Raw genomic sequence first — 14499 nt, forward strand, 5'->3', positions numbered from 1 at the left:
TGGGGTATTTTCTGCAAATGTCACTATTTCTGTTTTCTTGACGACTAAATAAAAGTCCATTGTTTGTATGCACCACATAGTCTTTATCATCTATTAATAGACATCTACGATGACTCCATTTCCTTGCTGTTGTGAATAGTGCAGGCTCTCTCTGGCAGGACTTGGTGTCCTCTGGAGTTAAGTCCACATGAGACCCATGGACGTTAGTTACCGGTACTGCAACAGTAGTGCATGATAACAATAGGGGAGCTATGTGGCCGAGGTTGGAGAGATGAGGCTATGAAAAACGCTCTTAGCAATTTTTTTATTAACCTGCTTGTTCCTCAAAGGCTGTCTGGTTTACAAACATGACCTACCTAGACAATCTAGGATGGGCTGCAAAATCAGGAAAATCCACAGAGAATCAAGGTGACGTTTGAGTTATTTAAACCAATTCATTATGCTTTCCCCCTAGAGCAAGAGGCATATGAAGAGAGCTGTTCCTCAGCCACTGCTGTCCCTCAGTCACTGCTGACACTGCACACAGAGTCAGCAGCACCTGTGAGCGTTGCTGGAGCTGACACCCCGTGTGCCTCCACAGATTCAATATGGGTGTCTCCTCAGCAATGCGTTAGCTAAAGAAGAAGATGGCAGGACCTTGGATGAAAGGAGAAACCTGAGTTTGTTAGTTTGGTTGCTTTGGATAAAGGAAACTGGGCTAGGGTTTACCCATTGGACAGCCAACGGTGGCATTATAACATAGGAAATTAATGCATGGAGATACCACTTGATTTTAGAGTAGCATGTAAATCAAGAAGGAAGATTCCAGTTGCATTCTGTGAGGAGAAAGATAAAAACACCTGTGTCACACAAACCACTTCTCCATGCACAGATCCCCAGCTCTGCCCTCTCCAAGTGGAGAGATCTGGTCTGTGAGGAAGAACCCACCCATGTCATAGAATGCCATGAACTCATTTAGGAAAATGGTTTTTCTGTCTTTGGAAATATCGTTGGGTCTCTTCTTACCAAATGAGAGCAAGCTAGCAAAGAGTACCAATTGCTACTTAGTCTTGTGAGCTTCTTTCCCACCCAAATACTATTAACAAATAGTATGGTATGTTTTCAAGCACTGCCCTGAGTGAATTAGCTTATCTAATCCCCATAGCAACTGCTACTCAACAGGGGTGTATTGTTATTATTTCTTTGTAGTTGTAAAACTTGACAGGTTGAGGTGAAACCGTTTGAAATGCAGCTGGTAAGTGGCAGGCTGGGATTCAAACCCTGGCACTGGGTACAGAGCCCACACTTGCCCCACATGGTGCAGCTGCACCACATGGGCTCTGTCAGTTTCACAACAGCCTCACAGTATAGACACAGATCACATGGGAACCTCACAGTATAGACCCAGATCACATGGGAATGTAGGGTTTTAACATTTTGAGATTGAACCATGCTTCGCATGCACACTTCCCCTGTCATTGCATAGGAGCCTTTCCAGAGGGGGCTCCCATCAATCTGGAAGGCATGTCAGGTCACATAACCGTGGGCCAACGTGGCTCTGTGTTATAGTAGTAATTTTATGGAGGGGGGTGTCTGCCCCCACTCTATCCCATTTAGCTCCCAAGTACACACAAACACTTCAGATCTTGTTACCAAGCTGCTGGCAGTGTTGGGCGGGTTCTGAGCTATTCTAACCCGACTAGTCTATCCGTAAGCAGATAAATGCCAGCTGGGTCTTGCTGTCGTCTGTGTGTCCTCAGGGCAAGCTTCTCTTGGCCATGTGCTCATGGTCCATCATGTCTCATGGTGACCTCCTCTTTCCCTTCTCCTTTGTCCTTCTCCTCACGGTCCCTACCCGAGATCTCTTCACTCAGTCCCAAGTTCTGCCTTCCTCTCTCTTCTGCCCAGTCACAGGCTCTAGCTTTTTCTTATCCAATCAGAGATTACTGGGGAGCATTCTTGACAGCACATTGGTCAATACAGTGCCCATGTCCAGACTGCAGCCTGACTGTGGAGCACAGAACTCAGCATATGAATACACAGCGCACAAGACCAACTCCAACACTGGCTTTGCAAGATGCAGATAGTGCAATACCCCAATGAGGAAGAGAAGCCTGTGACTCTTGCTGTCCTCCAACTGTAGCCCTCTGTCCCAAGCAGTTTGCCATATTGTCATAGGACAGAACACGGTGCTCGTCCTCCCTCGCCAGGCAGGGATCAGAGGGCCATTCTGCGAAGTCCAGTGATGGCTCCTTTAAGGAAACCATTCTTCTCTTTCTAAGTGAGTCAGTGAATTCCAGCTCTTGCTTCAGGGAGTCACTAGGTTAAGTGGGTGAAATATGAAAAGGCTTAAGAAGGGCATGACCGACCTTGGCTTGCAGTGAGAGGAGAGAGCTGGCAGACTCAGAAGTTGTGAACAGTGAAGTGGTTTTAGGAAACGTTTTCTCAAGATGTTACTGGAAGCTACACATAGTGGCTGGATGCAGAAGGGCTCACTGAAGTAGCTGATTTTTACATTTTTATTGTTTTTCTCACTAAGGGGCTCTGCATTTCCCCTTAGAGCTAGCTCTTTAACTGTTGTCTGTTAAATCAGTATTGTGTAATTGTGGATGTGATTGTATTGATGTAAGTATGGTAGTTTAAGAGTGCAGGTCACCTCTGGTCTGCTTCAGAAATTCTCTTTTTATGTTAATGCCAGCAGGGAGATAGGCTCTGACAAACACGTACGTGCACCCACTAATCTTTCCTGGAATTCACTGTGGTCAGCTGGCTACTGAGAGGGACTGCCTAGGAAGGCTAAGCATTGGTATTTAGAAATTAAAGTAGTTTGTAGATGACTATTCCCTTTGGAAGGTATTCTAAAATGAGGAAATAATTGTGGGGAGAGCAAGGTTCTTGTCTTGCATGGCCTGGTGTGAGGCCGTTCTTAGTTAAAATCTGCCCAGAGACTGGTTTCCGTGACTCTGTCTACATGCCCATGTTAACTGGGCACTGCTACCCCCAATGCTGGGTTCTCATCCCTTGGCAAACAGGTCCAGAAGAAGGCATTCCCAAGATGGAAGGCAGGCTTTTTTTTTTTTCCTTTTGGTCTGGCAGAGATTCCCTTATGTTAGCTAACATTGGGGTGAACTGGGGATAGACCTATAGCCAACCCCACATTCAGGCCTCGATTGGGGAGCTGAAAATGAATGTTCTGCCGTTTACTAGGAAGCGGAGGTTATCTCAGCTGTGGCATTTCAGTTTACAACAGACTTGAAGCAAAACAGAAGAGTCTAACTTGGGCAGCAGGACAGTGAAAGTGAGACAGTGAGAGTCTTGAAGGACTCAGGAGGAAGCCAACCCTCTGAAGTAGGCTTCGGTAACTAGCACTTTGGACAGGTCTCAGCTGTAGAAGGTGGCTGAGGAGTCATGGGTGAGACAGAAGTGGCAGAGAATCCTGGCACTAAGTACAAACAGAAGTCCTGCCAAGGTGTATGTACAGATGCTAGGATTCTGGCTTCTAACAGTGAGAGAACTATTGTACAGGTGGGGTGTCCTGGGATGTATATGAACCTGCCCTCCAAGACAGGGATCAGACACAGACTTAAGAGGCAGAAACCCGCCCCCACCCGCACCCCCGTTATTATATCGTGCATGGAGTAGTCTGATAGCAGGAGTGACTTAGTGCAGAGATTGACGTACACGGAGCTCCTGAAGCTGTCTGTGTCCAAGATTACAGTTCCACAGACTGAGGCAAAACAGACGCCTCAGATAAGGACAAAGAGCTGCCACACTGAGGAGGCAGGAGGACACAGTCCCTCAGGACCACAAGACAAGCCAGTGGGAACACCAGCCTTGGAAATACATTATGTTCCATTTTAAAGAGCAAATCCAGGAGATACAAACAATGCCCATTGGATTCTGCACTGAAGAGTCAGAAGGGGGTCGCTGGGCATCTGGACAGCATCCTTGTTGTCGGTGCCTTTGGGTTAGATAGGTAACTGTATGAGGTTTCTCTGCTGACAGCTGCAGAATGGTGGGCAGCCTGGGCCCTGGCCTGGGGCTGTTTGGACTTTTTATCTTCTGACCCTACCTACTTCTCCTGACTGTAACCTTAGGCAAGTTACTTGACGGTGCCTCATAGAGAAGGAAGGTAGGCCATTGCTGCTGTCTGCACATGTGATCGTGCAGATTTCGTGGGATTGGATATGGAGGGTTCCGAACACCGCTGAGGAGACACTCAGGGAGTGTCATCTATGACTTGTATGTCTCTCCGGAAGTGATTTAGAGATGGATTCACAAGACTTAGGAAGAGTAGGTGGTGGGAAGCTATTTCTATTTATTTGATTGTGTCTTAGTTTGGATTTTACTGCTGTGAACAGACACCATGACCAAGGCAACTCTTATAAAAACATTTATTTGGGACTGGCCTACAGGTTCAGAGGTTCAGTCCAGTATCATCAAGGTGGGAACATGGTAGTGTCCAGGCAAGCATGGTGCAGGAGGATCTTCATCTGAAGGCCGCTAGTGGAAGAATGACTTCCAGGCAACTAGGATGAAAGTCTTAAAATCCCCACCCATAGTGGCACACCTACTCCAACAGGGCCACACCTTCTAATAGTGCCAGTTCCTGGGCTGAGCATATACAAGCTATCACAGGTTGTATCTTTACAAAGAAAGTTTTGAAGGCACAAAGATGACCCAGGATGGCTCATTGGGTAAAGAAGTTTGCCATATTGTACTTGTTTTCTTTCTGTTGCTGTGATAAACTCCATGACCAAAACCAATTTGGGGAGGGGAAGGTTAACTTCATTTTATAGATTACAGTCTATCATGAGGGGAAGTCGGGGTCGGGGGTCAGGAACTCATGGCAGGAGCCAGAGGTAGGAGCTGAAGTACAAGCCACAGAGGAGTGTTGTTTGTTCCTCCTGGCCTGCTCAGTTTGCTTTCTTAACATCCCAGGACCACCTTCTCACATCAATCATTAATCAAAAGAATGCTCCTTGCCTGTAGCCCAGTCCGAGGCAGGAGGCATCTTCTCAAATGAGAGCCCCTTAGTGAGGTGACCTTAGTGTCTGTCAAGTTGATAAAATCTAACCAGTGACCAGAGGGCAATTTCTGAAACCCACCTAAGTGTGGAAGAAGTGAGCATACTCCATGGAGCTGTCCTCTGATCTCTACAAGTACACTGGGCATTCAAGTGTGCACAGGGCTGTGTGTGTGTGGGTGTGTATACATACACAAAATTACATATATAATTTTTTTTCAATTTTCAAAATGACTTAGAATTCCAAACTTATCCTCCTGATAGAGATAGCTGGTAATAGAGAAACATTCTTATCTCCAATAAGATAAGGAAGTGGCAATGGTAGTAGGAACTCTTGTGTGTCTATGTCTGTGTCTGTCTGTCTGTGTGTCTGTTGGTCATGTGCATGCAGTGATCAGGAGCATTACAAACTCTAACCAAGGTCTGTTTGGATGACATCCTATCATGCCCAGTGTCCTAAGCACCAACATGCTAGCCTTCCTAGCTATAGCACATATGAACTCTTGAGCTAGGACTCTTTCTAAAATTGAGATTCTGACTGAGACAGAGTCTGAGACCCTGTGAGGTGTTAGATTTAATCCACAGTGAGATTGAAGTGAGAGACTGACAAACTCAGCCAGAAGTTTGGAGGTTGAGTCTGCGGGCCAACTTGCTTGCTGACTCTAGATGTAAGTACTCTACCCCATGTCTCTTGCTCCCCTCTCTCATGGGAACAGAAGTCTAGCACAGAGTCACCCTGAGAGCCCAGGGGATACGAGAGGCCTTCCTGCCCTGGAAGCACACCTACTGAAAGCCAGACCCTGCTCTGCACAGCAGGCATGAGGAAGCTGTTGAAATTAACATCAAGATACAAGTAGTCCACCTTAGCTTTGAACTCATAGCATAGCAGAGACTCCGTCTCCTTCCTTTCCTCCACATTCTCTCTGGGATAGTCACTCTGACTTTTTTCTGTTTCTTGCACATAGTTGACCCAGCCCCTGTTGGAGTGAATCCTTGCTATGACGGGAGCCACACCTGTGACACAACAGCAAGGTGCCACCCGGGAACAGGTGTAGAATACACCTGCGAGTGCACACCTGGGTTCCAGGGTGATGGGCGGAGCTGTGTGGGTAAGAGACATGTTCTCCATTTCTGTCGCATAGTCCTGGTTTTCACCTTCTCTTTCCTGCATCAGGCAATGATTTTAGCCTCTGTTAATCTGGGTACCATCATATGAAAGCGGAGGCAGAGTCTGGCTAGGTTTGGGAAGATAGTTTAGAGGTGGGTATTTGTGTTAGAGCTATAGAAAGAAATCATCTTACGAAAATATAATTGTTTCACTTTTCTAAAGTATTCAAAAATTATCTTCCTATGGCTTAACTGGAAAGATTTGAAAATGGTTGTCTTTGTTTCTGATGAGCTGCAACTTGGGTTTTTTTTGCCCAGTGTCCAAAACTCTCAAATTTCTATGCTTTCCATTTGCCAACAATTATTTCCACTGAAGCATCAGAGTGCTGGGGAAATTAAGTTGTTGGACCTTTGTTTCTGGAACACTCAGTCTCAGTGCTTTCTGTTCTCTCTTTTTTTTTTTTTTTTTTTTTTTGCCTAGATGTCAATGAGTGTGCCACTGGCTTCCACCGCTGTGGCCCTAATTCTGTGTGTGTCAACTTGGTGGGAAGCTACAGGTGTGAATGCCGCAGTGGCTATGAATTTGCAGATGACCAGCACACTTGTATCTGTGAGTACCAGAGTCCCTTTTCCCTTCAGCTAGGAGGCTGCTGAATCCCACCTTGTGATTCACTGACGTCTCTACCGTGCCTGTTATAAGGAGGCTCTGATGTGTAGCGTTTCTGAAGTATGTAGCCCTTTGCTGCAGTTCAGCTCAGTCCTGTCATGATGACAAGTCACCATTGGGTTTTCCCCATCTGGGTATTATATTGAGTTACCTGAGGATGTTCTCAGTTGGGATTCTGGGGTCACAGGACCAGACAGCGATTAGTAATACCCCAGCTCTAGAAAGAATTCATGTTGAAAGGTACCTGTCTCATGTGAGGAGCCAAAGATCCCCAACCACAATAAATATACTCTCTCTGGATGGATCTGAAAGACCTAGAATTCCAAATCTATCCAATTGATGGGGCTGATAATAGTACACATTTCAGTCTCCAGTAAGCTGACAAGAGTACCAATGGGACTGGGAACTGTATGGGGTGTGGCTCTCTGTCAGAGGTGTGCAGTGCTCCGGGGAAATGCTGTAACCTGCATCTGTTTTGACGACTTACTGTCATGTCTAATATTTTAAACACAAACGTACACTAGCACATCTCAACTCTAATAGGCACATGAACCCTGAGCTAGAAATCTTGCTAAAATTGAGATTCTGACTGATACAGGCCCTGAGACCCCGTATTCCTTAAGCTCCGCAGGTGTGCCGATGCTGTTAGTCTGTGGGCGGGACGATGAAGAGAAAAGCTCGAACTCAGCTCTAAACTCTCACTTTCTTTCCAGTGATCGCCCCACCTCCCAACCCTTGCCTCGATGGCAGTCACACCTGTGCCCCTGAGGGGCAGGCCAGGTGCATTCACCATGGAGGCAGCTCATTCAGCTGTGCCTGCCTGCCAGGCTTCATTGGCACTGGGCATCGGTGTTCTGGTGAGTAGCTGTGGGTGGCTCTTGAGGACTCTGCATGGTCCCTTTAGGTATACATCCTCAGAGAGACACAGCTTCTCCCCTCCTGTGACTCATGCAGCCTTGGGATTGCTGAAAGAGAACAGGCATCTTTAGAGTCAGGAGGGAGTCCAAGGGTGTTCTTCAGGCGCCAGACTGGTGAACACCCGTGGTTGTCTTGGAGTGTTGCCATCAGTTTGGAAACTTTCTGTTCCTTGGAGCTAGTGTAGGCTGGAGGGACTCATACCAACAGTTCTAACTAAATTCTCCCACCTTCATCAAACACCTAGTGAGATGGGCTGTTATGTTGGTTAACTTGGTTGGTTGGTTGGTTGGCTGGCTGGCTAGCAGGTTGGTTGGTTGGTTGGTTGGTTGGTTCCTTTGTAGCCATGGCTGGCTTAAAACTCAAAGAGATCCATTTGCCTCTGCCTCAAGGATCAAAGGGGTACGCCATCAGACCTGGCAGTTTTTATTATGAACTTGTCATGAGCTAGATTTATCTGGGAAGAGAGAGCCTCAATTGAGAAACTGCCACAGTCAGCTTTGCCTTTGAGCATTCTCTTGATTGCTAACTGATGTAGGAGGGCCCAAGTCTACTGGGGGTGTATGCCTGGGCAGTAGAAGAGAGTCAGCTAAGCTTGAGCCTGACAGTGAGCCAGGCGAGCAAGCCATTGACCTGCAGCATTGATCCTCCGTGGTCTCTGCTTCAGCTCCTGTTTTGAGTTACTGTGATGGGCTGTGGTCTGGAAATGTAAGCGGTAAAATGGAGCTTTCCTAAACACTTTTGATCAGTAGTTGATCTTTTCCATTTCAGATGCTTTCCAACCTTTGTTTCCTCGTGGTTTTCTCTTACAATAACCGAGTTTCAGTATTGTCATATACTGTAGTCTATTTAGACAATTTAGAAGCTTCCCTGAATAAACCTTTATCTTGATGCATTCTTCAGTTTCCTAAACATTCACACTATTGGGTATGAATCTGATCTTTAAACAGGTTCACAAGGCCCACCTGCTCCTGTGGGTCAGGAGTGTGGGCATGATGCAGTAGCTGCTAAGTCTTCGGATCTCTAGTAAGGCTTAAGACAAGGGTCACCACTTAGTATGGACAGGTGTCAGGACTGTTGGACACAGAGCCTGTGTTCTGTCATAGAATGCTGTGCCCTTTGGTTTCTTGTCACGTGGGCCTTTCATGAGACAAGTCTGTTTAGACACAAGTCAGCTTGCTTTATTATGGCAGGCCAGCAAGATGGAAGTGGTCATCTCAAAGGTGCTTGCAGTGTTGTTTTACTTTGTTCTGATTGTATGTCTCTAAGGAGAGTCTTGATGGAGATTATGCATATCATGAGACAGGGATCACCGAGATCCATCTTGGAGGCTCCCCAACAAACTACAGCCATGTTTGGTAATCATCCAAGCAGGCTTCAGAGAGGGGTTATTCTCCTAAAGATTCCACATGATAGTCTGTGCTAATCTGGGAATCATTTGCAGAATAAACCTACAACGTGTTAGATATGTGCATGCATTCATATTTAGAGGTGTTTCATAGTCCTCATGTCTGTGAGCCAAAAAGGCTCCTTGCTGAGAGGCTCTGTGATGGGGAACCTTGCAGTCGGAGGCACACATTTTTTGTTCCATCAGATGAAATGAGGATGTGTGTGTTTCCCTCCAGCCATGCTTTGTTAGGAACCAGGCTCCCTGGAAAGGTGCCCTTGGATTGGGGTTCTCAGTCTGATTTAAGTCACTAGCAGGAGGCTTTGATTCAAAAGGAGTCATGTCTTTTCCGTCTTCCCTCTAACTGGAGCAGTTTCCATCCTGTACTAGTGTGAGCTGGATCGTTCCCAGGTTGTTAAGAACCTGGGTGACTTTGCAGGAAGAGCAGATTGTCTTGGGAGTTTCAGGTGAGTTAAGGAAGCCAGGGTAGAGAGGGTCTGTTTTATTTTTGTTCAGGAGGCAGGTGAATGGTACAGACATTATTCTCAGGAATTCTGTGCTCAGAGACACTGGGTAACTAAAGCATGGACAAGAGGGTGTGGACATAGAAGGAACAATGTTTATCACTAGTGCCACCACTACCACTACCACAATTACAGGTCCCAAGGGAGATCACCACATGCCACACAAACACAAGCAGCAGACATTTATGTGTGATTGGACGGTTAGGGAACAGAGAGAAGACAAGGGCGTGTGGACCAAAGCATAGGGTTCTGGGTAGCTTAAAGGTTAATCAGCACCAGAGAATTAAAACCATGACAGCAAGGCAGTCATTCAGTGGTTGGATTTGCTTCCAGCAGCTTCTGTTCAGAATGAGGGCAGGAAGCTGTCAAAACTCCAAAGCATGAGCTACAAATGGAAGGTTCCAGACGTATTGTTCAAACAGATTCTTGAGTTTAATGGATGAATGGTGGTGGCTTAGATTGTGCTGGACTCTCACTGCCTTTTTTCTGTTGCCTTTGTGACAAGGGACTGTCCTGCTCCTCTTCAGTTCTCCTGACCTGACCTGAGTCTTCCATCAGCCCCTGAACATCATCCCGCTCACTAATTAATTGTTATTGGCGTCTTCATATCAGTGGGGATTAAAAGATAGCTCCTACTTTTGAGAAGAGGCCAAAGTCCTTCCCTATCTTCTGTCTGGACACTTGTGGACACTGTCTGGACACTGTCTGACACCTGTGGACAGGTGACACGAGCTCTGACTCTCTGCAAACCCCATGGTGTTTGTGCTCCTGAGGAGATGCAAAGCCAGCTCTGAGCTCAGGCCCTGGGACTGCTGACTGGCCTCTAGCTATCCATCATGGAGGCCCTCCAAGATGAGGCTAGACTGCAATTCTGGGAGCCTACAGTTCTCCAGCTTGTGGGTCAGGGATTCCTGGGGTGTGATAGTAAACTTCTTCAAGGGTTTCTTTCCTACTTCTGCTTGTTATTTGTGACAATTACTGTCTGTGGTACCCTTGGCATCCATGAAGAATGTAACAACGGGAGAATGACTGGTTCAGGTTTGGTCAGAATCCCTAAGTGAGGGCTTTACTAAGGAGATTTGGCAACCTTGGGGACTCCCCACTCCCTTAGTTAAAAATAGCCTAAGAAAGGACTCCCTGGGGTCCTGCAGTAGGCTGTGTGGTCAGAAGTTCCTGCTTCCTGCCATTGCTTGGGGTTCCTGTCACCACTGGAAGTACTTATAGGGTATGCTCTGTCATAGTGGGAATTTCCTGAATTTGGCTGGAAGTTCATTTTTATAGCTTTGGCTCCTTGGTCAGTTTAGAGCCCCTCTAGGCCCAGCCAGCTCCCCAGTTAGGTGTGCCCTGGAGCTGGCCTTTGAAGAGACAGGATATGCTACTAGGATAAAAATGACAGTTCTTTGGTAACTGAGATGCTGTCTAGGATGCTCACTAAACAACTCCCTTCTTAATCTTGGGAGGGGACGATAACCAGAAAGGCAGTTTGCTTGCCCAGGGAGAGCTGCTCCAGGTGGAGTTAAGCTTGCTCTGTTGAGCATTCATGGGTCTTTGGACTCAAAGGCACTGTTCTACAAAGGCAAAAGAGAAATAAGCAGATGCTTCCTAGACGGGCATAAGGGCTTCCTGTCCAGGGAACGAAATGCCTGTGTGTAAGGAGCAGTGACTGCCCACCAGCTGAGGAAACTCCTGAGCTGTAGGAGCGTCTGGAGAATGGGGGCTTGGGAGAGTCTGTCCCTGAGTCTGTCCCATTCAGATCTGACCCTCGTTATAAAGTCCCACATTCCACTGGTGTGTGCCTGCCCTGCCGTGGCCACAATGAGCCCAGCTCCTTTTCTCGTTCTAGGTTTCCTGCCATCACCTTGTCTCATGGTTTGTTGTTGTTGTTGTTGTTGTTGTTGTTGTCGTCGCTGTCGTCTCCTCCTCACACTTCCATTTGCTGTTGTGGGTATGACACATGCTTTGTTTTGGTTTTGGTCAAGCTGAGGTCCGGAAGTCAAACCTGTACCTTTTGTTTCCCCCACCATCCTTTTTTCTCTGGCAGGCTTCCTGTCCCCCTAGAGCTCGCCTCACCCCCTGGCATCAGCTTCAGTGTTTCTGCTTCGGAGAGTTTCTTGGGGGTTTTGAGTGTGGGGTGGCTGGGGAAGAGGTGGCTTGCTATTGATAAAGCCTGGGCCAGCTTTAACAAGTAAGGTAAAAGGCTTATCAGCTGGCTGTGCTCAGGCTGTTCATCTTGCAGTTTTGAGTGCAATTATGGAAATCCTCGGGAAGCTCGTGTGGAGTGCAGGGGCCTGGGCTTCTCCGCGGTCAGTAAGTTCAGGCTCTCGCGTGCATGTGCATCAGAAGTGCAATAGCAGTCTTCTCTTTGTACAAGTGAAGAGTGCGTTTCTGTAAAGCCGTCTCTGGTTGGGGGGTTTAGACAGCAGTCTGATCAGGCAAGGATCAGTTTCCTTCTAAACTGAAAATGTGTTTGGGGCTTCATCTGACACCTGTACCTCTACAGGAATATAAAGGGAGCAGATGTCAAACAAAGATGGAAAAACTATTGTTTCCTATATTTATCTTTTTTTTTGTAATATCATTGACAGGAAATTAGTGATTTACAGTATAGGTTAGTACTTGAAAGGAAATAACATCTAGAATTCACAGTATCCAAAAACACCCCAGAAATACCCAGCGGGATATTTTTCTCTGCGTACCCATGCTCAGCTTAGATTGGGTTTCTCCACTGGGCATTTGTCTCATTTGTGTTTGTTAGCTCACATGCGCCTGGATTTGGTTTTGTCTCAGTTGAGGTTACAATTGCTGTGATGATACCAAAAGCAGCCTTCAGAGGAAAAAGTTTATCTTGCTCACTTCCATGTAACAGTTCATCATCAAAAGCAGTGAGGCCAGGCCATCATGCAGGGGTGGAACCTAGAGGCAGGAGCTGATGCAGATGCTGTGGACCAGGACTGTTCACTGCCTTGCTGCCCATGGCTTGCCCAGCCTACTTTCTTATAGAACCCAAGGATAGCACCACCCCCACCCACGAGTGACTGAGTCCTCCCCCACTGATCACTAATTAAGAAAATACCCTATAGAAGCATTATCTCAGTTGAGCCCACCCCTCCCCTTTATGTCTCTGACTAGTGTCAAGTTGTCATAAAACTGCCAGTACATGCTTTCTATTTTGTTTTTTGTTTCTGTCATGCTTAGTGTTCGACATTAGCATGTCTCAGCTCAGACCCAGGGATGTTCTAAAGTTGATAACTTTGGAGCCACATGCACTCTGACCATGTAGTCACACAGCTGTTTGTGGTGAAGTCATGGCCTTCCTTCCTTCCTTCCTTTCCTCACCTCTCTGCCTGTCCCTGACCTCTGCAGATGTTGATGAATGTGCGGAAAACAGATGTCATGAGGCAGCTATCTGCTACAATACCCCCGGGTCCTTTTCCTGCCGTTGCCAGCCTGGGTATCGAGGGGACGGGTTTCACTGCACCTCTGGTAAGTGATGGAAGACCTGATTAAACTCGGGAATCTCCCAGCTCCTTCCCTCTTATTTTCCTCCCTGCCCAAGATGGAACCTGGACTGAGGCCTGATGGGGGGCACTTATCAGGCTCTGGATTCTTCTCAGTAGACTCCTGATGTCCACTGACCGCTAGCTGGTATGTGAGCTTCTTGGAGTCTCACCCACCCTGTGGCTGCTCTGGTTCACTACCCGAGTGATCTGCTTTGCTGGGTGTTGTTTGGGGACCCATTGAGGGGAAGCTTATTCAGTAGAAGCCTCATGCACTGGTGAGCCAAAGTCAGTACTCGTGGTGACTGCTTTCATGGGGCTTGGCCAACATACAGCAACATGGCTGCTACTGACCTGGGCTGCTTAGACTTAAGACTCTGGGTCCCAAAGAGTGGATGGAGTTAACTTGTCCTCTCTAGAGTCTCCCAGAACGCCAGGCAGTTTATTCTTCATTTTGCCCAGATATCAGCTGGCCCCAAGGCTGAGGAACAAACTGGACTAGCTTACATTTGTATTTATGTAAAGATATATGGGGAAAATGGAGGGAATTCGTAATAACTAGGTAGTTGGTAGCAAAGCCAAAATAAGAACTCAGGACTCGAAAATGTGAGTGAGGCTGGCGAGATGGCTCAGTGGTTAAGAGACTGAGCTCTTCTGAAGATCCTGAGTTCAAATCCCAGCAACCACATGGTGGCTCACAACCACCCTTAATGAGATCTAACACCCTCTTCTGGTGCATCTGAAGTCGGTTACAGTGTATTTATGTATAATAATAAATAAATCTTTGGGGTGCAGCAAGTAGGAACTGAGTGAGTGGAGTTGACCGGAGCGAGCAAGGTCCTAAAAATTCAATTCCTAACAACCACATGAAGGCTCACAACCATCTGTACAGCTACATTGTACTCACATACATAAAATAAATAAAGAAATCTTTAAAATGTTAGTGTCTTACTGTTTTTCAATGTCATAGTAACTTTCAATTGTATGGAAGAAACACTCAGTACAGAAGACTTTATGGGGGCCTGGTTAGTGTGGATGGGTTGCAGGACCTCTTATTTCTCCTTTATGTCTCCCTCAGACACAGTTCCAGAAGATTCCATCTCAGGACTGAAGCCCTGTGAATACCAGCAGCGCTATGCCCAGACACAGCACGCCTACCCTGGGTCACGGATCCACATCCCCCAGTGTGATGACCAGGGAAACTTCGTGCCACTGCAGTGCCACGGCAGCACTGGCTTCTGCTGGTGCGTGGACCAAAATGGCCACGAAGTCCCTGGCACGCAGACTCCACCCGGCTCCACCCCGCCCCACTGTGGACCACCTCCAGGTGAGCCTCCTGCCACAAAGACATCCCGTATGCCCACCCTGGCCTGGAGTCAAGGGACAGAATGGCTTTG

At 47.1% G+C, this 14499-nt stretch overlaps 1 protein-coding gene across 1 annotated transcript in view; it reads left to right on the top strand.

The window, feature by feature from the left end:
* Positions 1-14499, top strand: part of Nid2 (nidogen 2) — a 60862-nt gene that overhangs the window by 33786 nt on the left and 12577 nt on the right. The window contains exons 9-13 of the mRNA XM_021181845.2: positions 5971-6114; positions 6594-6722; positions 7493-7636; positions 12969-13088; positions 14181-14429. Of these exons, the coding sequence (XP_021037504.1) occupies positions 5971-6114; positions 6594-6722; positions 7493-7636; positions 12969-13088; positions 14181-14429 (786 nt within the window). The remainder of the gene's footprint in view (positions 1-5970; positions 6115-6593; positions 6723-7492; positions 7637-12968; positions 13089-14180; positions 14430-14499) is intronic.

This window comes from Mus caroli, unplaced genomic scaffold (assembly GCF_978045245.1).
Source record: "Mus caroli unplaced genomic scaffold, Mus_caroli_1 scaffold_12, whole genome shotgun sequence".
NCBI lineage: Eukaryota > Metazoa > Chordata > Mammalia > Rodentia > Muridae > Mus > Mus caroli.